General features: G+C 50.3%; 1 protein-coding gene across 2 annotated transcripts; it reads left to right on the top strand.

The window, feature by feature from the left end:
* Positions 1–118: 118 nt before the first annotated feature.
* On the top strand, positions 119–25,568 carry LOC116359285 (skin secretory protein xP2-like). 2 transcript variants are annotated; one of them, XM_031812031.1, is made up of 4 exons: positions 125–561; positions 12,973–13,911; positions 21,256–21,382; positions 21,713–25,568. In XM_031812031.1, the coding sequence occupies exons 1-3, from the start codon at positions 474–476 to the stop codon at positions 21,351–21,353; spliced, it is 1,125 nt and encodes a 374-aa protein (XP_031667891.1). In that variant the 5' UTR covers positions 125–473; the 3' UTR covers positions 21,354–21,382; positions 21,713–25,568. The 2 variants fall into 2 exon arrangements, with proteins under 2 accessions (XP_031667890.1, XP_031667891.1); XM_031812030.1 differs by lacking the exons at positions 21,256–21,382; positions 21,713–25,568 and having other exon boundaries at positions 119–561; positions 12,973–14,312.
* The last annotated feature ends 230 nt before the right edge of the window (positions 25,569–25,798 follow it).

The following is a 25,798-nucleotide window of genomic DNA, read 5'->3' as shown; positions in this document are numbered from 1 at the left end:
CTTGTTCTCAACTGGCCTACCTGGTTAAATAAAGGTGAAATAGAAGTATGATCCACCAGGTGGATTTTCAGAGAGTGGGTTTTCCTGAATGAGAGGATAGGGGGCGGAGTTGATGAACACCATCTTACCTAAACTACTTCCCTAATGTTAAGAGAGAGAGAGAGAGAGAGAGGGAGCAGAGTTGAGGGTCTTCATTTTATCCAGACAGTGTCTAACGCGTGGTTAGTGTGCGGAGCACAACAGTCCGTTGTCTAGGGCATGACGGCGACTACTCATGCATAAACAGACAGGGCAGACAGACAACAGGAAATAATGGGCTCCAGCTATACCTCATAAACAACCGGCTTGTTGTTCTGTTCATGTTTTATCCAGCCAGTCGCTGTCTGAGTTGACCGAGTATCGACCGTTCGCATCTCGTCTCAGTCTTCTTTGCATATTTGCTCTTCATCTCTCCTCTCTTTTTCTTCTTCACCATGGGATGTTCTTCGTCCAGCACACAGACTGTCGATGAGGAGAAGAGACCGGGGACAAAACCCGAGGAGTCCAACGGAGACACATTTGGTGAGTAACTTATATTTTTGTCAGTGTCCGTTGACAGTGACACTTAAAAAAAAAAGTTTTGTCAGAATGTGTCAAAGTAACCCGTTTTTTCCTCCAATTTAGAATAGTTGTCACACTGCAGAAGGTTGTGTTATAAGCATTGATTTTTGTCTTACTTTTAAACATATTTTTACCATATGACATTGTGATTGTATAGATGTTTTTATTTTTGAAGGGGGCAAGGTTCTGGAAAAGAGAAATTGTTCCAACACTTCAGTATGGTTACACTTTGCTCTTCTGAACTATTTTGGCGGTGGTGGGGGGGGGGGGTTACATTGGGATTATCAATCAATGAAATGTATTTATAAAGCCCTTCTTACATCAGCTGATGTCACAAAGTGCTGTACAGAAACCTAAAACCCCAAACAGCAAGCAATGCAGGTGTAGAAGCACGCTCCTCATGTATATATTATAGAATAACTTTTTATTATGATTACTACCTGCTGTTAATATTTACTCAGTTATTGGTGATTTTAGTTTCATCTTTTGACTAAACCACAGCCAATGATAATTCATTAGTATCTTATCTTTCCGTGAGTTAAAAAAAAAGGTCAAAAACAGAACCAAAACAATCAGCTCTTGTTATCAGCCTCTTTAGAGTGTAAAACCACAGGTGTTCACCTCCTCATGTATATATATACTACATTATGTTCCCTGGACAGTCACATGTTGCCATTTAGAGAGGCCACGCAGCTCCGATCAAACAGCTGTGGAAAACGCTGCATTCTTTGCAGCACATCTGCACCCTGAGGCTATAGGGTTCTGACCCAACCTGTTAGTTAGCCTGTACTGTGTCATATCCCTGAGGCTATAGGGTTCTGACCCAACCTGTTAGTTAGCCTGTACTGTGTCATATCCCTGAGGCTATAGGGTTCTGACCCAACCTGTTAGTTAGCCTGTACTGTGTCATATCCCTGAGGCTATAGGGTTCTGACCCAACCTGTTAGTTAGCCTGTACTGTGTCATATCCCTGAGGCTATAGGGTTCTGACCCAACCTGTTAGTTAGCCTGTACTGTGTCATATCCCTGAGGCTATAGGGTTCTGACCCAACCTGTTAGTTAGCCTGTACTGTGTCATATCCCTGAGGCTATAGGGTTCTGACCCAACCTGTTAGTTAGCCTGTACTGTGTCATATCCCTGAGGCTATAGGGTTCTGACCCAACCTGTTAGTTAGCCTGTACTGTGTCATATCCCTGAGGCTATAGGGTTCTGACCCAACCTGTTAGTTAGCCTGTACTGTGTCATATCCCTGAGGCTATAGGGTTCTGACCCAACCTGTTAGTTAGCCTGTACTGTGTCATATCCCTGAGGCTATAGGGTTCTGACCCAACCTGTTAGTTAGCCTGTACTGTGTCATATCCCTGAGGCTATAGGGTTCTGACCCAACCTGTTAGTTAGCCTGTACTGTGTCATATCCCTGAGGCTATAGGGTTCTGACCCAACCTGTTAGTTAGCCTGTACTGTGTCATATCCATGAGGCTATAGGGTTCTGACCCAACCTGTTAGTTAGCCTGTACTGTGTCATATCCCTGAGGCTATAGGGTTCTGACCCAACCTGTTAGTTAGCCTGTACTGTGTCATATCCCTGAGGCTATAGGGTTCTGACCCAACCTGTTAGTTAGCCTGTACTGTGTCATATCCCTGAGGCTATAGGGTTCTGACCCAACCTGTTAGTTAGCCTGTACTGTGTCATATCCCTGAGGCTATAGGGTTCTGACCCAACCTGTTAGTTAGCCTGTACTGTGTCATATCCCTGAGGCTATAGGGTTCTGACCCAACCTGTTAGTTAGGGATATGACACAGTACAGGCTAACTAACAGGTTGGGTCAGAACCCTATAGCCTCAGGGATATGACACAGTACAGGCCGTGCCACAGCAGAATCACAGCTAACTAACAGGTTGGGTCAGAACCCTATAGCCTCAGGGATATGACACAGTACAGGCTGAGGCTATAGGGTTCTGACCCAACCTGTTAGTTAGCTGTGATTCTGCTGTGGCACGGCCTGTACTGTGTCATATCCCTGAGGCTATAGGGTTCTGACCCAACCTGTTAGTTAGCCTGTACTGTGTAAATACTTCAGTTAGTTATTGAACCCATTGCCCTCTATGGTTGTGAAGTCTGGGGACCAACTAAGAATTCACAAAATGGGACAAACACCTAATTGAAACTCTGCACTTTGTTTACAACGCAAAACCCCAAACAATGCACGAAGAGCAGAATTAGGACGATACCCACTAATTATCAAAATCCAGAAAAGAGCTGATCAATTCTACAACCACCTAAAAGGAAGCGATGCCCAAACCTTCCACAACAAAGCCATCACCTACAGAGAGATGAACCTGGAGAAGAGTCCCCTGAGCCAGTTGGTTTTGGGGCTCTGATCACAAACACAAACAGACCCCACAGAGCCCCAGGAGAGCAACACAATTCGACCCAACCACATTATCAGGATGCCAAAAGATAAATAGACTGCCTGGTCCCAGGAGGTAGAACCTTCTAGACTCACTGGTCCCATTCTATATAATCAGGAGGTAGAACCTTCTAGACTCACTGGTCCCATTCTATATAATCAGGAGGAAGAACCTTTGGCCTACAGGCTATGGAAGTTATAGACCTACTGCATTGCCCTATAGGCTATGGAAGTTATAGACCTACTGCATTGCCCTATAGGCTATGGAAGTTATAGACCTACTGCATTGGCCTATAGGCTATGGAAGTTATAGACCTACTGCATTGGCCTATAGGCTATGGAAGTTATAGACCTACTGCATTGCCCTATAGGCTATGGAAGTTATAGACCTACTGCATTGCCCTATAGGCTATGGAAGTTATAGACCTACTGCATTGCCCTATAGGCTATGGAAGTTATAGACCTACTGCATTGCCCTATAGGCTATGGAAGTTGTAGACCTACTGCATTGGCCTATAGGCTATGGAAGTTATAGACCTACTGCATTGGCCTATAGGCTATGGAAGTTATAGACCTACTGCATTGCCCTATAGTCTATGGAAGTTATAGACCTACTGCATTGCCCTATAGGCTATGGAAGTTCAACCTTTCGGTTACTAGTCCAACACTCTAACCACTAGACAACCTGCCACCCCACAACTCATTAGAGTTACCAGCCTCAGATATTACATCCCAAATAAATGATTTATAGAGTTCAAGTAACAGACATCTCAACATCAACTGTTCAGAGGAGACTGCGTGAATCAGGGCCTTCATGGTCGAATTGCTGCAAAGAAACCCTAAAGGACACCAATAAGAAGAAGAGACTTGTTTGGGCCGAGAAACACGACCAATGGACATTAGACCGGTGGACATCTGTCTTTTGGTCTGATGAGTCCAAATTTGAGATTTTTGGTTCCAACCGTTGTCTTTGTGAGACACAGAGTAGTTGAACGGATAATCTCTGCATGTGTGGTTCACTCCGTGAAGCATGGAGGTGGAGGTGGTGTAATGGTGCTTTGCTGGTGACACTGTCTGTGATTTATTTAGAATTCAAGGCACACTTAACCAGCATGGCTACCTAGCATTCTGCAGTGGGACTATCTTTTGTTGTTCAACAGGACAATGACCCAACACACCTCCAGGCTTTGTAAGGGCTATTTGATCAAGAAGGAGAGTGATCGAGTGCTGCATTAGATGACCCGACCTCAACCCAATTCAGATGGTTTGGGATGAGTTGGACCGCAGAGTGAAGGAAAGGCAGCCAACAAGTACTCAGCGAATGTGGGAACTCCTTCAAGACTGTTGGAAAAGCATTCCAGGTGAAGCTGGTTGAGAGAATACCAAGAGTGTGCAAATCTGTCGTCAAGGCAAAATGTGGCTACTTTGAAGAATCTCAAATATAAAAAAATATTTGGATTTGTTAAAACCATATGTGTTAATTCATAATTTTGATGTCTTCACTATTATTCTACAATAAGTAGGTGTGCCCAAACTTGTGACTGGTTCATCAACTGGCATTTCCATCAATAAATAAAAAGCATTGTTTTGCAGAAATAGTTTTTATTTATTGCCTTTTTATTTTTTGCCACAACCTGAGAGAGGCCTGGTACCCACAGAGAGGCCTGGTACCCACAGAGAGGCCTGGTACCCACAGAGAGGCCTGGTACCCACAGAGAGGCCTGGTACCCACAGAGAGGCCTGGTACCCACAGAGAGGCCTGGTACCCACAGAGAGGCCTGGTACCCACAGAGAGGCCTGGTACCCACAGAGAAGCCTGGTACCCACAGAGAGGCCTGGTACCCACAGAGAGGCCTGGCTGACACAGGGACCATATTGTCCATTCATGGGGCCTGCCTGGCTCTGGTCCTGCCTGCCACATGGCTTCTACACACCAGGACCAGGCACAGCTGAGGGCATGATGTAATCATTTAACATACACTCACACTGTGTTCTCACTTCCCTGTTACAGTCTGACCATCAGTGTGTCATTATACAGGTTGTTACTGAGGGACCATCAGTATGTCTTTATACAGGTTGTTACTGAGGGACCATCAGTATGTCTTTATACAGGTTGTTACTGAGGGACCATCAGTATGTCTTTATACAGGTTGTTATAGAGGGACCATCAGTATGTCTTTATACAGGTTGTTATAGAGGGACCATCAGTATGTCTTTATACAGGTTGTTATAGAGGGACCATCAGTATGTCTTTATACAGGTTGTTACTGAGGGACCATCAGTATGTCTTTATACAGGTTGTTACTGAGGGACCATCAGTATGTCTTTATACAGGTTGTTACTGAGGGACCATCAGTATGTCTTTATACAGGTTGTTACTGAGGGACCATCAGTATGTCTTTATACAGGTTGTTACTGTCTGACCATCAGTATGTCTTTATACAGGTTGTTATAGAGGGACCATCAGTATGTCTTTATACAGGTTGTTACTGAGGGACCATCAGTATGTCTTTATACAGGTTGTTATAGAGGGACCATCAGTATGTCTTTATACAGGTTGTTACTGAGGGACCATCAGTATGTCTTTATACAGGTTGTTACTGAGGGACCATCAGTATGTCTTTTGTTGTTGTAGTGCCATCTCTAGCAGTCTGTCTGTTTCAGGGTGTTGTTGTCGTACCATCTCTAGCAGTGTGTCTGTCTGTTTCAGGGTGTTGTTGTAGTGCCATCTCTAGCAGTCTGTCTGTTTCAGGGTGTTGTTGTAGTGCCATCTCTAGCAGTGTGTCTGTATGTTTCAGGGTGTTGTTGTAGTGCCATCTCTAGCAGTCTGTCTGTATCAGGGTGTTGTTGTAGTACCATCTCTAGCAGTGTGTCTGTTTCAGGGTGTTGTTGTAGTGCCATCCAGTTAGCCAGACAGGTCACCTGGAGATGCTCTCTGTCTTCGTCCCGGGAGGCTGGCGTCACCTCTGAAATGTTTTATTGTACCATGCTACTACTCTGTACATGTGGCACTGCATGGTCGTGATCTGTCCCATCTAACAGCACTGTCTCACCAGCTGAATGCCAGCCAAACCCACAGTGGGGCCCCCGGGTCCCATCCCCCAGCGCTCTTCTCCCTCTGTCCAGGGATTGACTAGCTGTTTTGACTGGGATCTCTGTCATCTTTGGATGGTAATCATGTTGACACACGAGTCATCCATGCCAAGAGGGGCTCTATCTCTGTCTGTCTTTGTCCCGCCAGCCAGCCAGCTACAGACAACAGTTGTCCTGTCCCTGAGAGCTAGCTGACTGTACAGTCTGTCTGTCTCTGTCCCACCAGCCAGCTACAGACAACAGTTGTCCTATCCCTGAGAGCTAGCTGAATGTACAACTGTAACTGCAGCATATATTTCCTCATCACATCACCCCATAGCTCCTCATCACCCCATAGCTCCTCATCACCCCATAGCTCCTCATCACCCCATAGCTCCTCATCACCCCATAGCTCCTCATCACCCCATAGCTCCTCATCACCCCATAGCTCCTCATCACCCCATAGCTCCTCATCACCCCATAGCTCCTCATCACCCCATAGCTCCTCATCACCCCATAGCTCCTCATCACCCCATAGCTCCTCATCACCCCATAGCTCCTCATCACCCCATAGCTCCTCATCGCATCACCCCATAGCTCCTCATCGCATCACCCCATAGCTCCTCATCGCATCACCCCATAGCTCCTCATCGCATCACCCCATAGCTCCTCATCACCCATAGCTCCTCATCGCATCACCCCATAGCTCCTCATCACCCCATAGCTCCTCATCACCCCATAGCTCCTCCACACATCACCTCCACACATCACCCCATAGCTCCTCATCGCATCACCCCATAGCTCCTCATCACCCCATAGCTCCTCATCACCCCATAGCTCCTCATCACCCATAGCTCCTCCACACATCACCCCATAGCTCCTCCACACATCACCCCATAGCTCCTCATCACCCCATAGCTCCTCATCACCCCATAGCTCCTCATCACCCCATAGCTCCTCATCACCCCATAGCTCCTCATCACCCCATAGCTCCTCCACACACACCCCATAGCTCCTCATCACCCCATAGCTCCTCATCACCCCATAGCTCCTCATCACCCCATAGCTCCTCATCACCCCATAGCTCCTCATCACCCCATAGCTCCTCATCACCCCATAGCTCCTCATCACCCCATAGCTCCTCATCCATAGCTCCTCATCACCCCATAGCTCCTCATCACCCCATAGCTCCTCATCACCCCATAGCTCCTCATCACCCCATAGCTCCTCCACACATCACCCCATAGCTCCTCCACACATCACCCCATAGCTCCTCATCACCCCATAGCTCCTCATCACCCCATAGCTCCTCATCACCCCATAGCTCCTCCTCACATCACCCCATAGCTCCTCCACACATCACCCCATAGCTCCTCCTCACATCACCCCATAGCTCCTCCTCACATCACCCCATAGCTCCTCATCGCATCACCCCATAGCTCCTCATCGCATCACCCCATAGCTCCTCATCGCATCACCCCATAGCTCCTCATCGCATCACCCCATAGCTCCTCCTCACATCACCCCATAGCTCCTCCTCACATCACCCCATAGCTCCTCCTCACATCACCCCATAGCTCCTCATCACCCCATAGCTCCTCATCACCCCATAGCTCCTCATCGCCCCATAGCTCCTCATCGCCCCATAGCTCCTCATCACATCGCCCCATAGCTCCTCATCACATCACCCCATAGCTCCTCATCACATCGCCCCATAGCTCCACATCGCCCCATAGCTCCTCATCGCCCCATAGCTCCTCTTCACCCCATAGCTCCTCATCACCCCATAGCTCCTCACCACATCACCCCGTAGCTCCTCATCACATCACCCCATAGCTCCTCATCGCATCACCCCATAGCTCCTCATCGCATCGCCCCATAGGTCCTCATCGCATCACCCCATAGCTCCTCATCGCATCGCCCCATAGCTCCTCATCACATCGCCCCATAGCTCCTCATCGCATCACCCCATAGCTCCTCATCGCATCGCCCCATAGCTCCTCATCACATCGCCCCATAGCTCCTCATCGCCCCATAGCTCCTCTTCACCCCATAGCTCCTCACCACATCACCCCATAGCTCCTCATCACCCCATCGCTCCTCATCACATCGCCCCATAGCTCCTCATCACATCGCCCCATGGCTCCTCATCACATCACCCCATAGCTCCTCATCACATCACCCCATAGCTCCTCATCACATCACCCCATAGCTCCTCATCACATCACCCCATAGCTCCTCATCGCCCCATAGCTCCTCTTCACCTAGTAGCTCCTCATCACCCCATAGCTCCTCACCACATCACCCCATAGCTCCTCATCGCATCGCCCCATAGGTCCTCATCGCATCACCCCATAGCTCCTCATCGCATCGCCCCATAGCTCCTCATCACATCGCCCCATAGCTCCTCATCGCATCACCCCATAGCTCCTCATCGCATCGCCCCATAGCTCCTCATCGCATCGCCCCATAGCTCCTCATCACATCGCCCCATAGCTCCTCATCGCCCCATAGCTCCTCTTCACCCCATAGCTCCTCACCACATCACCCCATAGCTCCTCATCACCCCATCGCTCCTCATCACATCGCCCCATAGCTCCTCATCACATCGCCCCATGGCTCCTCATCACATCACCCCATAGCTCCTCATCACATCACCCCATAGCTCCTCATCACATCACCCCATAGCTCCTCATCACATCACCCCATAGCTCCTCATCACATCACCCCATAGCTCCTCATCGCCCCATAGCTCCTCATCACCCCATAGCTCCTCACCACATCACCCCATAGCTCCTCATCACCCCGTAGCTCCTCATCACCCCGTAGCTCCTCATCACCCCGTAGCTCCTCATCACCCCATAACTCATCACCCCATAACTCCTCATAGCCACATAGCTCCTCATCACATCACCCCATAGCTCCTCATCGCATCGCCCCATAGCTCCTCATCGCATCGCCCCATAGCTCCTCATCGCATCGCCCCATAGCTCCTCATCGCATCGCCCCATAGCTCCTCATCGCATCGCCCCATAGCTCCTCATCGCATCGCCCCATAGCTCCTCATCGCATCGCCCCATAGCTCCTCATCGCATCGCCCCATAGCTCCTCATCGCATCGCCCCATAGCTCCTCATCGCATCGCCCCATAGCTCCTCATCGCATCGCCCCATAGCTCCTCATCGCATCGCCCCATAGCTCCTCATCCGCCCAATATCCTCGCATCCCCATAGCTCCTCATCGCATCGCCCCATAGCTCCTCATCGCATCGCCCCATAGCTCCTCATCGCATCGCCCCATAGCTCCTCATCGCATCGCCCCATAGCTCCTCATCGCATCGCCCATAGCTCGTCATCGCATCGCCCCATAGCTCCTCTTCACCCCATAGCTCCTCATCACCCCATAGCTCCTCATCACCCCATAGCTCCTCACCACATCACCCCGTAGCTCCTCATCACCCCATAACTCCTCATCACCCCATAACTCCTCATCACATCACCCCATAGCTCCTCATCACATCACCCCATAGCTCCTCATCACGCCATAGCTCCTCATCACCCCGTAGCTCCTCATCACATCACCCCATAGCTCCTCATCACATCACCCCATAGCTCCTCATCACATCACCCCATAGCTCCTCATCGCCCCATAACTCCTCATCACCCCATAACTCCTCATCACCCCATAGCTCCTCATAGCCACATAGCTCCTCATCACATCACCCCATAGCTCCTCATCACATCACCCCATAGCTCCTCATCACATCACCCCATAGCTCCTCATCACATCACCCCATAGCTCCTCATCACATCACCCCATAGCTCCTCATCACATCACCCCATAGCTCCTCATCACATCACCCCCATAGCTCCTCATCGCCCATAGCTCCTCTTCACCTAGTAGCTCCTCATCACCCCATAGCTCCTCACCACATCACCCCATAGCTCCTCATCACCCCGTAGCTCCTCATCACCCCATAACTCCTCATCACCCCATAACTCCTCATAGCCACATAGCTCCTCATAGCCACATAGCTCCTCATCACATCACCCCATAGCTCCTCATCACATCACCCCATAGCTCCTCATCACATCACCCCATAGCTCCTCATCACATCACCCCATAGCTCCTCATCGCCCCATAGCTCCTCTTCACCTAGTAGCTCCTCATCACCCCATAGCTCCTCATCACCCCGTAGCTCCTCATCACCCCATAACTCCTCATAGCCACATAGCTCCTCATCACATCACCCCATAGCTCCTCATCACATCACCCCATAGCTCCTCATCACATCACCCCATAGCTCCTCACCACATCACCCCGTAGCTCCTCATCACCCCATAGCTCCTCATCACCCCATAACTCCTCATCACCCCATAACTCCTCATCACCCCATAACTCCTCATCACATCACCCCATAGCTCCTCATCACATCACCCCATAGCTCCTCATCACGCCATAGCTCCTCATCACCCCGTAGCTCCTCATCACCCCGTAGCTCCTCATCACGCCGTAGCTCCTCATCACCCCGTAGCTCCTCATCACCCCGTAGCTCCTCATCACCCCGTAGCTCCTCATCACCCCGTAGCTCCTCATCACCCCGTAACTCCTCATCACCCCGTAACTCCTCATCACCCCATAACTCCTCATCACCCCATAACTCCTCACCACATCACCCCATAACTCCTCATCACATCACCCCATAGCTCCTCATCACCCCATAGCTCCTCATCACGCCATAGCTCCTCATCACCCCGTAGCTCCTCATCACCCCGTAGCTCCTCATCACCCCGTAGCTCCTCATCACATCACCCCGCAGCTCCTCATCACATTACCCCGTAGCTCCTCATCACATCACCCCGTAGCTCCTCATCACATCACCCCGCAGCTCCTCATCACATTACCCCGTAGCTCCTCATCACATCACCCCGTAGCTCCTCATCACATCACCCCGTAGCTCCTCATCACATCACCCCGTAGCTCCTCATCACATCACCCCGTAGCTCCTCATCGCCCCATAGCTCCTCATCACATCACCCCATAGCTCCTCATCACCCCATAGCTCCTCATCACCCCGTAGCTCCTCATCACCCCATAACTCATCACTCCATAACTCCTCATGTAGACCTCCAAATCCATCTCTCTCTGTTTGCTTGTCTTCCATTGGTCTGGTTGGTTCCTATTTTGTGCCAGCCCATCACATTCCTTTCCAGTCATTGCTCCCTGGTCTTTAGGGACAACGACAGTCAAACCAAACTGGGAAGCTGCAGTGTCTAATTTGATCATTTTTTGGTTTATGTCATGCATGAAACAATCAGGGGGAGTTAACAGTGACATGGATGAAATATAACAAAGGGTTGTGATCAGTCTAAGAACAGATTTCCTGAACTGTTTAGCGGGCAGACTGGTCCCAGATCTGTTAGTGGTATCTTGCCAACTCCTATGGTCATTCATTGTATTGTGAAACGTCCTAGACGTGGGCTATACAACACAAACAGATCTGGGACCAGGCTCAGACTATCTGTTTTCTGTCTGTGTTTCCCAGGTGTCCGGTAGCCTACCACTTGGATGGATATGTCCCCATCTGGTCTGTATCATTCATATACACTTCCTCGTCCAGTTTCATAACTGGGTGAACCTTGTCCTCAGGGCTCAGTGAAAACCACAGGTTGTTTTCAATAAATCACATTCTTCAACCCACCCCTGGGGAAATGGAAGATGAGTTATTCATCTTTTTAAGTTCCGCATGTCCTAGAAATTCTCTGTCTTTTATTGTTTTCCCTCACTGCTGAGTCAAACCAACTCTCTTACCAAGGGGCCCACTTTCTGTTCAGTCATATTTCAACAGCAGTTTAAATACTTCAGGATGCTCCAACAACCAAAGCATTAGAATACAAAAGGGGGAAAACGGTTCCCCTCTTCACAACATAATGGTCGATTTAACATGACAGATACCCTGAGATCAATACTGACCGCGTTTCAGATCAATACTGACCGCGTTTCAGATCAATACTATGTAGTAGAAGATCATGGATTGGGTTAGCAGGAGTCACTATGGAATGTTTTAGGTGTTACCGTAGCAGTAGATCATGGATTGGGTTAGGTGTTACCGTGGCAGTAGATCATGGATTGGGTTAGGTGTTACCGTGGCAGTAGATCATGGATTGGGTTAGGTGTTACCGTGGCAGTAGATCATGGATTGGGTTAGGTGTTACCGTGGCAGTAGATCATGGATTGGGTTAGGTGTTACCGTGGCAGTAGATCATGGATTGGGTTAGGTGTTACTGTGGCAGTAGATCATGGATTGGGTTAGGTGTTACTGTGGCAGAGTGCTGCATGTGTCTGAAGATGGTTGACTACAACACAACTAGATTGGTTCATGACAACACAGACACAGGGTCAATGCTGATAAGTCATAATTGCTTGAATTTCAGGCATTCAAGCCTATCAGATCAAATCAAATGTATTTATAAAGCCCTTCGTACGTCAGCTGATATCTCAAAGTGCTGTACAGAAACCCAGCCTAAAACCCCAAACAGCAAGCAATGCAGGTGTAGAAGCACGGTGGCTAGGAAAAACTCCCTAGAAAGGCCTTCTCACAATGGACTTATCATACAAGGCTCTACAGACATGGAGTGTTTTAGGTGTTACTGGATTGGTTCATGACAACACAGACACACCAAGGTCATAACTTCCAGCCATTCCAGCCTATCAGATCCTTCATTAGTTCAACTTAACCAATATGTTTGGTATTCAATAAAGCGAGGAAACGGTGTGCAGTGATCTTCTATCAGCAACGTTACAGGTGGATCTGGTGTCAGATGTCAGGTTAAACCTAGAAATACATTTCTCTCATGAACCTCCATGTTTTTCTGTGTTTTTATTCCAGTTGTCAGGAATGGTCACATCTCGGAGGACACGGAGACCATCGCTGACCAGATGCAGCTTCCTGTCCAGAGTGCCCTGACTGATGACTCTGAGGAACCCGTCATCATGGCCTCAGAGGCCCTGGAGACCATGGGGTCTGGATGGGAGGAGGACCAGGTCCTGGAGATGCTGGCTGCAGCCGAGCCAGAGGTTGCCCCAGAAGCCCCTGCTGAGGCTGCAGCCGTAGATGCAAAGGTCCCTTCAGAGGCTGTGGTCTTAGTAGAGGCTGTGGTCCCAGTGGAGGTGGCGGCCCCTGTTGAGGCTGTCGTGGTTGAGGCCGCTCCTGTGGCAGAGGCTCCTGCTGAGACAGTGGTGTCTGAGGAGGCCACTGTTGTTGAAACTGGAGCTGCAGTGGAGGTGGCTACCCTGGTCGAGGCAGCTGCACCCGTGGACGCTGCTGCCCCAGTCGAGGTGGCTGAAACTGTCCCAGAGGCAGCTCCAGCCCCGACAGAGGAGACCCCAGCTCCAGCCCCGACAGAGGAGACCCCAGCTCCAGCCCCGACAGAGGAGACCCCAGCTCCAGCCCCGACAGAGGAGACCCCAGCTCCAGCCCCGACAGAGGAGACCCCAGCTCCAGCCCCGACAGAGGAGACCCCAGCTCCAGCCCCGACAGAGGAGACCAAAGATGCCCCAGCCCCTGTGGCCGCTGTCCCTGAGCCAGTAACCCCTGCTGCTGAGCCTGTGGCTGCTGTCCCAGAGGGGGCCCCCGCTGTGGAGGCCCCTGCACCCAGTGTCCCCATAACTGACCATGTTGTTGCTGCTGAGCCTGCAGCAGAGCCAATAACCACCCCTGTGGCTGTGGAGGCCCCTGTAGCAGCCGTTACCAATGAGCCTGTGGAGGCCCCAGGACCAGTGGAGGCCCCAGGACCAGTGGAGGCCCCAGGACCAGTGGAGGCCCCAGGTGAGGTGGCAGCTCCAGCCCCAGAGCCTGCAGTAGAGACTCCTACCCCTGCTCCCGAAGCCGCCCCTGAGCTTACACCAGCCGCCCCTACCCCTGCCCCAGAGCTAACACCAGCCACCCCTGCTCCTGAGGCCCCGCCTACTCCTGCCCCAGAGCTAACACCAGCCACCCCTGCTCCTGAGGCCCCGCCTACTCCTGCCCCAGAGCTAACACCAGCCACCCCTGCTCCTGTGGCCCCCGCCTACTCCTGCCCCAGAGCTAACACCAGCCACCCCTGTTCCTGAGGCCCCGCCTACTCCTGCCCCAGGGCTAACACCAGCCACCCCTGCTCCCTCAGACGCACCTACCCCTGCCCCAGAGCTAACACCAGCCACCCCTGCTCCTGAGGCCCCGCCTACTCCTGCCCCAGAGCTAACACCAGCCACCCCTGCTCCTGAGGCCCCGCCTACTCCTGCCCCAGAGCTAACACCAGCCACCCCTGCTCCTGAGGCCCCGCCTACTCCTGCCCCAGAGCTAACACCAGCCACCCCTGCTCCTGAGGCCCCGCCTACTCCTGCCCCAGAGCTAACACCAGCCACCCCTGCTCCTGAGGCCCCGCCTACTCCTGCTATCTCAATCCCAGAGATTGATGGTACTCCTCCTTTAACGCTTCATCCTCACGGACACAATCACTCTACATATTTAAACCGTCATCAAACGTCAACCCTGTCTTACTATGGTAAGGCTCACAAATAGTTGCATTGCGATTATGGTGTGGTCACATTTCACCTCAGTAACACAGCACCAACTGATTTGTACTGAGGGACAATTAAATTCCACAGAGCAAAATGGCTGCCATTTATTGTCCTGATTAGCCCCAGGGAGGTTATGATTGTTCTTCCAGCTCATAGATTCACTAAATTGATATGTTACCTAGAACACCTGTCTCTCCTGACCTAAATAAGGTGTGTCAGTCAGTCTGTTGTAGCCTGCCGGATCAGGCTTATCTGGATAATGGTTGGTCCTCCCCTGCCCCAGGCACAAATAGCTGAGAAGACATCGCTGCAAACATGCATGATGTGGGGAGAGAGGGTGAGCGTGAGATGTGGGGAGAGACAGTCAGCATGTGATGAGAGACGGTGAGCATGTGATGAGATGTGGGGAGAGACAATGAGCGTGTGATGAGATGTGGGGAGAGACGGTGAGCGTGTGATGAGATGTGGGGAGAGACAGTGAGCGTGTGATGAGATGTGGGGAGAGACGGTGAGCGTGTGATGAGATGTGGGGAGAGACGGTGAGCGTGTGATGAGATGTGGGGAGAGACGGTGAGCGTGTGATGAGATGTGGGGAGAGACTGTGAGCGTGTGATGAGATGTGGGGAGAGACGGTGAGCGTGTGATGAGATGTGGGGAGAGAGGGTGAGCGTGTGATGAGATGTGGGGAGAGACGGTGAGCGTGTGATGAGATGTGGGGAGAGACGGTGAGCGTGTGATGAGATGTGGGGAGAGACGGTGAGCGTGTGATGAGATGTGGGGAGAGACGGTGAGCGTGTGATGAGATGTGGGGAGAGACGGTGAGCGTGTGATGAGATGTGGGGAGAGACGGTGAGCGTGTGATGAGATGTGGGGAGAGACGGTGAGCGTGTGATGAGATGTGGGGAGAGACGGTGAGCGTGTGATGAGATGTGGGGAGAGACGGTGAGCGTGTGATGAGATGTGGGGAGAGACGGAGAGCGTGAGATGTGGGGAGAGACGGAGAGCGTGAGATGTGGGGAGAGACGGTGAGCGTGTTCAGACCAACAGACCAGCGTGAGATGAGATGTGGGGAGAGACGGAGAGCGTGAGATGAGATGTGGGGAGAGACGGAGAGCGTGAGATGTGGGGAGAGACGGAGAGCGTGAGATGTGGGGAGAGACGGTGAGCGTGTTCAGACCAACAGACCAGCGTATTTACTCACCCACAGAGTTGTTTGAAGACTGTTGTACGGAGTCTATAAATAGGTGAAATGTATTCTCACGAACGTAGCATTCCCACCAAGGTCTCCATAGTCTCCTTACCTCACTGGTTACCAAGAGGGATCCAACACCATCACTGACTAGGAGGAGGCATCCGACACCCTCACTGACTAGGAGGAGGCATCCGACACCCTCACTGACTAGGAGGAGGCATCCGACCCCTCACTGACTAGGAGGAGGCATCCGACACCCTCACTGACTAGGAGGAGGCATCCGACACCCTCACTGACTAGGAGGAGGCATCCGACACCCTCACTGACTAGGAGGAGGCATCCGACACCCTCACTGACTAGGAGGAGGCATCCGACACCCTCACTGACTAGGAGGAGGCATCCGACACCCTCACTGACTAGGAGGAGGCATCCGACACCCTCACTGACTAGGAGGAGGCATCCGACACCCTCACTGACTAGGAGGAGGCATCCGACACCCTCACTGACTAGGAGGAGGCATCCGACACCCTCACTGACTAGGAGGAGGCATCCGACACCCTCACTGACTAGGAGGAGGCATCCGACACCCTCACTGACTAGGAGGAGGCATCCGACACCCTCACTGACTAGGAGGAGGCATCCGACACCCTCACTGACTAGGAGGAGGCATCCGACACCCTCACTGACTAGGAGGAGGCATCCGACACCCTCACTGACTAGGAGGAGGCATCCGACACCCTCACTGACTAGGAGGAGGCATCCGACACCCTCACTGACTAGGAGGAGGCATCCGACACCCTCACTGACTAGGAGGAGGCATCCGACACCCTCACTGACTAGGAGGAGGCATCCGGCACCCTCACTGACTAGGAGGAGGCATCCGGCACCCTGACTGACTAGGAGGAGGCATCCGGCACCCTGACTGACTAGGAGGAGGCATCCGGCACCCTGACTGACTAGGAGGAGGCATCCGGCACCCTGACTGACTAGGAGGAGGCATCCGGCACCCTGACTGACTAGGAGGAGGCATCCGGCACCCTGACTGACTAGGAGGAGGCATCAGACACCCTCACTGACTAGGAGGAGGCATCAGACACCCTCACTGACTAGGAGGAGGCATCAGACACCCTGAATGACTAGGAGGAGGCATCAGACACCCTCACTGACTAGGAGGAGGCATCAGACACCCTCACTGACTAGGAGGAGGCATCAGACACCCTCACTGACTAGGAGGAGGCATCAGACACCCTCACTGACTAGGAGGAGGCATCAGACACCCTCACTGACTAGGAGGAGGCATCAGCCACCCTCACTGACTAGGAGGTGGCATCAGACACCCTCACTGATTTAGGAGGAGGTATCCTGACCCCAAAACTGATTTCCTGTTAACATCAGGACAGATAATGCTGCCTGTAAGACATCATGCAGTAGTCTCTACAGACATCATGCAGTAGTCTCTACAGACATCATGCAGTAGTCTCTGTAAAGACACATTGCGGTAGTCTCTGTAAAGACATCATGCAGTAGTCTCTACAGACACCATGCAGTGGTCTCTACAGACACCATGCAGTGGTCTCTACAGACACCATGCAGTGGTCTCTACAGACACCATGCAGTGGTCTCTACAGACACCATGCAATAGTCTCTACAGACACCATGCAGTAGTCTCTACAGACATCATGCAGTAGTCTCTACAACATCATGCAGTAGTCTCTACGACACCATGCAGTAGTCTATCCAGACATCATGCAGTAGTCTCTACGACATCATGTAGTAGTCTCTACAGACATCATGCAGTAGTCTCTGTAAAGACATCATGCAGTAGTCTCTACATATACCATGCAGTAGTCTCTCCAGACACCATGCAGTAGTCTCTCCAGACACCATGCAGTAGTCTCTCCAGACACCATGCAGTAGTCTCTCCAGACACCATGCAGTAGTCTCTCCAGACACCATGCAGTAGTCTCTCCAGACACCATGCAGTAGTCTCTAGACACCATGCAGTAGTCTCTCCAGACACCATGCAGTAGTCTCTCCAGACACCATGCAGTAGTCTCTCCAGACACCATGCAGTAGTCTCTCCAGACACCATGCAGTAGTCTCTCCAGACACCATGCAGTAGTCTCTACTGAAGGACTAAAAGCTGTTCTAGTGTGTCACTTCTTCCTGAGGCCCTGACCAACACAATAGCCCCAGTCACGCAGTCTGAGACACCCTCTCTCTCTTTCTCTCCACCCTCTCTCTCTTTCTCTCCACCCTCTCTCTCTTTCTCTCCACCCTCTCTCTCTTTCTCTCCACCCTCTCTCTCTTTCTCTCTACCCTCTCTCTTTCTCTCCTCCCTCTCTCTCTCTCTCCTCCCTCTCTCTTTCTCTCCCCCTATGTCTTTCTCTCTCCCCTCTCTCTCTTTCTCTCCCCCTCTCTCTTTCTCTCCCCCCTCTCTCTCCCTCTCCCTCTCCCCCCTCTCTCTTTCTCTCCACCCTCTCTCTCTTTCTCTCCACCCTCTCTCTCTTTCTCTCCTCCCTCTCTCTCTTTCTCTCCTCCCTCTCTCTTTCTCTCCCCCTATGTCTTTCTCTCTCCCCTCTCTCTCTTTCTCTCCCCTCTCTCTCTTTCTCTCCCCCCCCTCTCTCTTTCTCTCCCCCCCTCTCTCTTTCTCTCCCCCCTCTCTCTTTCTCTCCCCCCTCTCTCTTTCTCTCCCCCCTCTCTCTTTCTCTCCCCCCTCTCTCTCCCTCTCCCCCCCTCTCTCATTGTGCTCTGTGAATTACTCAGATAAGACTTCTGCACTGTTGCCTGGGATAACTTAAAACATGTTAATGTCCTCTCTCCACACTCCTCAGTTCTGATGCAAATGTTTGTCAAGTGAACTGTACATTTTGACGTGACGGTTGGGAGAGCAGAGGAGAATTGAGTCTGTCTAGTGACTCGTAGTAGGTCATTAGGTAGATAATTAATGTTTACTCATGGCCCCTTGTCATGGAATAGTTGAGATTAGGTTATTATTCCACTGTTCTGGCCAAAGCATGTCAGAACACCACCATAAATCTCTACAGTCACAATAGAATCTTCACAATCACAGTAGAATCTTCGCAATCACAATAGAATCTTCAGAATAGAAACTTCACAATCACAATAGAATCTACACAATAGAATCTTCACAATCACAATAGAATCTACACAATAGAATCTTCACAATTACAATAGAATCTACACAATAGAATCTTCACAATCACAATAGAATCTACACAATCATAATAGAATTTTCACAATATAAAATGTTCATAATCACAGTTGTAGCATGAATCAACCCTCTTTCTTTTAGTGGAGCAGATAGTGAAATTATTCTGTGTTTAAATGAGGGTGAAGATAAGTCCAGCATGTCTGTTTGAGTTGGGGAGATTTCCCCTGAGTCACAGAGGAAAAGCCATGCTCTGTTTCAGGGCTATGTTTAGCTATAGGTAACCCGTCTATGTAGTGCTGCCCAGGAAAATGTGATGAGCCCAAAGTTCTGTTACCTTATATCCACTACCAGGAAAACCACTGCTACTGTACAGCCCACTATGTGTAGGCCTACAGTCAGTTCCTATGGTTACGGGTACTGTACAGCCCACTATGTGTAGGCCTACAGTCAGTTCCTGTGGTTACAGGTACTGTACAGCCCACTATGTGTAGGCCCACAGTCAGTTCCTATGGTTACGGGTACTGTACAGCCCACTATGTGTAGGTCTACAGTCAGTTCCTATGGTTACGGTTACTGTACAGCCCACTATGTGTAGGCCCACAGTCAGTTCCTGTGGTTACGGGTACTGTACAGCCCACTATGTGTAGGCCCACAGTCAGTTCCTATGGTTACAGGTACTGTACAGCCCACTATGTGTAGGCCTACAGTCAGTTCCTGTGGTTACGGGTACTGTACAGCCCACTATGTGTAGGCCTACAGTCAGTTCCTATGGTTACAGGTACTGTACAGCCCACTATGTGTAGACCCACAGTCAGTTCCTGTGGTTACAGGTACTGTACAGCCCACTATGTGTAGGCCCACAGTCAGTTCCTATGGTTACAGGTACTGTACAGCCCACTATGTGTAGGCCTACAGTCAGTTCCTGTGGTTACGGGTACTGTACAGCCCACTATGTGTAGACCCACATTCAGTTCCTATGGTTACAGGTACTGTACAGCCCACTATGTGTAGACCCACAGTCAGTTCCTATGGTTACAGGTACTGTACAGCCCACTATGTGTAGACCCACAGTCAGTTCCTATGGTTACAGGTACTGTACAGCCCACTATGTGTAGACCCAGTCAGTTCCTATGGTTACAGGTACTGTATAGCCCACTATGTGTAGACCCACAGTCAGTTCCTGTGGTTACAGGTACTGTACAGCCCACTATGTGTAGACCCACAGTCAGTTCCTATGGTTACAGGTACTGTACAGCCCACTATGTGTAGGCCTACAGTCAGTTCCTGTGGTTGTGGGTTGTGGTTCTCTCTCTCTCTCTCTCTCTCTCTACCAGACATGCAGACTGAGTAGTAGAGCTCTCCAGTGGTTCCTAGTCTGTCCGTCTGGCCCTCCACTCTCCAAACATGCAGACTGAGTAGTAGAGCTCTCCAGTGGTTCCTAGTCTGTCCGTCTGGCCCTCCACTCTCCAGACATGCAGACTGAGTAGTAGAGCTCTCCAGTGGTTCCTAGTCTGTCCGTCTGGCCCTCCACTCTCCAGACATGCAGACTGAGTAGTAGAGCTCTCCAGTGGTTCCTAGTCTGTCCGTCTGGCCCTCCACTCTCCAGACACAGAAAGAACAAACTGTCCTTTTTAGGCAGAGAGAGAGGACCCACCCCTTCAGTTGCATGTGCTACTGTCAGGAGTTGCATGTGCTACTGTCAGGAGTTGCATAACTCTCTCTCTCTGTGGTGAATGCTGTTTGCATGGCTGGACACACACCCTATAACCAGGTTGTTCACCAAGCCGGCTCTGCTGAACAAGATGATCTGGTAACAGAGAGAGGTTTGACTCTAGGGCTCTCTGCTACTATTCACCAAGCCGGCTCTGCTGAACAAGATGATCTGGTAACAGAGAGAGGTTTGACTCTAGGGCTCTCTGCTTTGTCAGCCTTCACTGTTACTATTCACCAAGCCGGCTCTGCTGTACAAGATGATCTGGTAACAGAGAGAGGTTTGACTCTAGGGCTCTCTGTTACTATTCACCAAGCCGGCTCTGCTGAACAAGATGATCTGGTAACAGAGAGGTTTGACTCTAGGGCTCTCTGCTCCGTCTTTGTTGTTCTAGGCTAATAGTTCAATGGCACAAAGGCCGTTCATGTTGGAATGTCACACATTAACCACACACACACACACACACACACACTAACCACACACACACACACAACCCGCCAGGCGTTGATTTCCTGTGTGTGTTGTTTTCCAGATGTTCCGGTGGTTGTGTCGGAGGTGGCACAGGCAGCAGCGGCCTTGGTGTTGGCTGGAGTGGCACAGGAAGCAGAGAAAGACAAGAAACAGAACTAAGAAGAGAGGTCAAACTGAGGAGGCCGCTGGTAAGACCCCCCCCCCCCCCCTCCCTCCCCTCCCCAGATGATACCCAGACAGAACAGATACTCATTAAAAACATTTAACTATTCTCACAGATGGTGACATGCCACGAAGCAAATTCAATGCAAAACAACAACATGTGAATCTTTCATTGAATATTAATGATTTTGAATTTCCCCAATTTCAAGGACTTGATGATGTGTATATAAGGGCATACAAGCTTAATGTCTATGAACAAGAAATCTAATTAACTCGATTATTGAATAATGTACTTATGTTACTCGATATACAAGCATATGTAACTAAATACAATTTGTTATGTTTGTGTCTTTCAGTGGCCTGGGAAACACAACCTTCTTGGATAAAACCTCAGTTTTTACATTCAGAGACGATTTGTAGATAAGATGCACAACCCAAAGACCAGGAAGTTAAAAACACACACACTCATCTGCCACAACGATGACAGACCAGGAAGTTAAAACACACACACTCATCTGTCACAACAATGACAGACCAGCTCAATACATATTCCTGTCAGGGTGTGTCCCAAATGGCACCTAATTCCCTGATGAGGGGATAGGGTGGAATTTCAGATGTAGTTTGAGTCTTGTCACCAAAGTGCCTTCCCATCCTGGAAATATGGATGGGTCACTTTTCTTCTTCTATTGGCAATAACATTGTTAAAGAGAATTACCATGTAACCTGGAGACACCTGGGCTTCCAACCATGTAACCTGGAGACACCTGGGCTTCCAACCATGAAACCTGGAGACACCTGGGCTTCCATCCATGTAACCTGGAGACACCTGGGCTTCCATCCATGAAACCTGGAGACACCTGGGCTTCCATCCATGTAACCTGGAGACACCTGGGCTTCCAACCATGTAGCCTGGAGACACCTGGGCTTCCAACCATGTAGCCTGGAGACACCTGGGCTTCCAACCATGTAACCTGGAGACACCTGGGCTTCCAACCATGTAACCTGGAGACACCTGGGCTTCCAACCATGTAACCTGGAGACACCTGGGCCTCCAACCATGTAACCTGGAGACACCTGGGCCTCCAACCATGTAACCTGGAGACAACTGGGCTTCCAACCATGTAACCTGGAGACACCTGGGCTTCCACCTGAACTCTCTGACTCCCAATTACCTGGAGCCACCTGGGCTTCCACCTGAACTCTCTGACTCCCAATTACCTGGAGCCACCTGGGCTTCCACCTGAACTTTCTGACTCCCAATTACCTGGAGCCACCTGGGCGTTTACTCCCAATTACCTGAAGCCAGCTGGGCTTCCACCTGAACACTGACTCTCTCTAACAGACAGCTGTGGTGAAGCCAAACGATGCACTACTTTAGCAACAAACTGAAGTTGAGGTTCAGAGACAGACTACACTGTCACTTTAAGGTTGTCAATATGGAGTCAACGTTGTGTTGAACAGCTTCTCGGTGGGAAAATGTTTCATCATTAATACTACTTGACTTTTACTAGCTGCTCTGAAAGAGGAAGACAAGCCAAACAATCTAACAACCTGTTCTTCTGGACTAGACTGAACCCTGCTGATGTGGAACTCAACCTGTTCTTCTTGTCTAGACTGAACCCTGCTGATGTGGAACTCAACCTGTTCTTCTGGACTAGACTGAACCCTGCTGATGTGGAACTCAATCTAACAACCTGTTCTTCTGGACTAGACTGGACCCTGCTGATGTGGAACTCAACCTGTTCTTCTGGACTAGACTGAACCCTGCTGATGTGGAACTCAATCTAACAACCTGTTCTTCTGGACTAGACTGAACCCTGCTGATGTGGAACTCAATCTAACAAACTGTTCTTCTGGACTAGACTGAACCCTGCTGATGTGGAACTCAAACTAACAACCTGTTCTTCTGGACTAGACTGAACCCTGCTGATGTGGAACTCAATCTAACAACCTGTTCTTCTGGACTAGACTGGACCCTGCTGATGTGGAACTCAATCTAACAACCTGTTCTTCTGGACTAGACTGGACCCTGCTGATGTGGAACTCAAACTAACAACCTGTTCTTCTGGACTAGACTGAACCCTGCTGATGGGGAAGTCAATCTAACAACCTGTTCTTCTGGACTAGACTGAACCCTGCTGATGGGGAAGTCAATCTAACAACCTGTTCTTCTGGACTAGACTGAACCCTGCTGATGGGGAAGTCAATCTAACAACTAGACTGAACCCTGCTGATGGGGGACTCAACCTGTTCTTCTGGACTAGACTGGACCCTGCTGATGGGGGAAGTCATTAATGAATTAATGATTACTTCAATATGGTTATTTAACAGGTAGATAAGGAACACTAAGAGCTTAACAGTAGACCTGGAGTGTACAGTGTAATGTTGAGAAGAGAATTTACACTGAGTGAACAAAACATTAAGAACACCTTCCTCATATTGAGTTGTACCCCCTTTCGCCCTCAGAACAGCCTCAATACGTCAGAACATGGACTCTACAAGGTGTGGAAAGCGTTCCACAGCGATGCTGGCCCATGTTGACTCCAATGCTTCCCACAGTTGTGTCAAGTTGTCTGGATGTCCTTTGGGTGGTGGACCATTCTGGATACACACGGGAAACTGTTGAGTGTGAAAAACCCAGCAGCATTGCAGTTCTTGACACAAACCGGTGCGCCTGTCACCTACTACCATACCCCGTTCAAACCATAGCGCCTGTCATCTACTACCATACCCCGTTCAAACCGGTGTGCCTGGCACCTACTACCATACCCCCGTTCAAACCGGGGCGCCTGGCACCTACTACCATACCCCCGTTCAAACCGGGGCGCCTGGCACCTACTACCATACCCCCGTTCAAACCGGTGCGCCTGTCACCTACTACCATACCCCCGTTCAAACCGGGGCGCCTGGCACCTACTACCATACCCCCCTTCAAACCGGGGCGCCTGTCACCTACTACCATACCCCGTTCAAACCGGTGCGCCTGTCACCTACTACCGTACCCCCGTTCAAACCGGGGCTCCTGGCACCTACTACCGTACCCCGTTCAAACCGGGGCGCCTGTCACCTACTACCATACCCCGTTCAAACCGGGGCGCCTGTCACCTACTACCATACCCCGTTCAAAGGCTCTTACAGCCATACACAATCCATGTCTCAACTGTGGAAAAGCTTATAACTCCTTCTTTAACCGGTCTCCTCCCCCGGTCTCCTCCCCCGGTCTCCTCCCCCGGTCTCCTCCCCCGGTCTCCTCCCCCTTCATCTACACTGATTTTGAAGTGGATTTAACAAGTGACATCAATAAGGGATCATAGCGTTTCACCTGGATTCACCTGGATTCACCTGGTCAGTCTGTCGTGGAAAGAGAACAGGTGTTCTTAATGTTTTGTCAACCCGGTGTCTGTTTAGTTCTCCTCTTTCTCACCTTGTTTGTTTCAAAATGTCACTATATATATAGATTCATGATGAGTCTGTTTGAGGAGGAGTCCTGATCTCGATGCAGTAGGACGTGATGTCACTATATATAGATTCATGAGTCTGTTTGAGGAGTCCTGATCTCGATGCAGTAGGACGTGATGTCACTATATATAGATTCATGATGAGTCTGTTTGAGGAGTCCTGATCTCGATGCAGCAGGACATGATGTCACTATATATAGATTCATGATGAGTCTGTTTGAGGAGGAGTCCTGATCTCGATGCAGCAGGACGTGATGTCACTATATATAGATTCATGATGAGTCTGTTTGAGGAGGAGTCCTGATCTCGATGCAGCAGGACGTGAGGTACCAAATCGAGTGTAAATGAACCATTCAGTGTGAAAAACACAATGGTTAAAAAATTAAATAAAGTTATTTAAACTTTGATTTCTACCTTTGTGTTATTTATAATAACATGGAGTTACAAGGAGCCGTCACTTGTAGGTTTCTACTTTTTACCTGTCCTCTCTTCACCTGGGAATAATCTGTTACCTTCACAGTCCTGAGCCAACACACACTACAGCTTCTCTCCCTTCATACACAGGCACAGTCCTGAGCCAACACACACTACAGCTCCTCTCCCTTCATACACAGGCACAGTCCTGAGCCAACACACACTACAGCTCCTCTCCCTTCATACACAGTCCTGAGCCAACACACACTACAGCTCCTCTCCCTTCATACACAGTCCTGAGCCAACACACTACAGCTCCTCTCCCTTCATACACAGTCCTGAGCCAACACACACTACAGCTCCTCTCCCTTCATACACAGACACAGTCCTGAGCCAACACACACTACAGCTCCTCTCCCTTCATACACAGACACAGTCCTGAGCCAACACACACTACAGCTCCTCTCCCTTCATACACAGACACAGTCCTGAGCCAACACACACTACAGCTCCTCTCCCTTCATACACAGGCACAGTCCTGAGCCAACACACACTACAGCTCCTCTCCCT

Source organism: Oncorhynchus kisutch, unplaced genomic scaffold (genome assembly GCF_002021735.2).
Source record: "Oncorhynchus kisutch isolate 150728-3 unplaced genomic scaffold, Okis_V2 Okis02a-Okis13b_hom, whole genome shotgun sequence".
Taxonomy (NCBI): Eukaryota; Metazoa; Chordata; class Actinopteri; order Salmoniformes; family Salmonidae; genus Oncorhynchus; species Oncorhynchus kisutch.
This window is presented reverse-complemented; position numbering and strand designations above follow the sequence as displayed.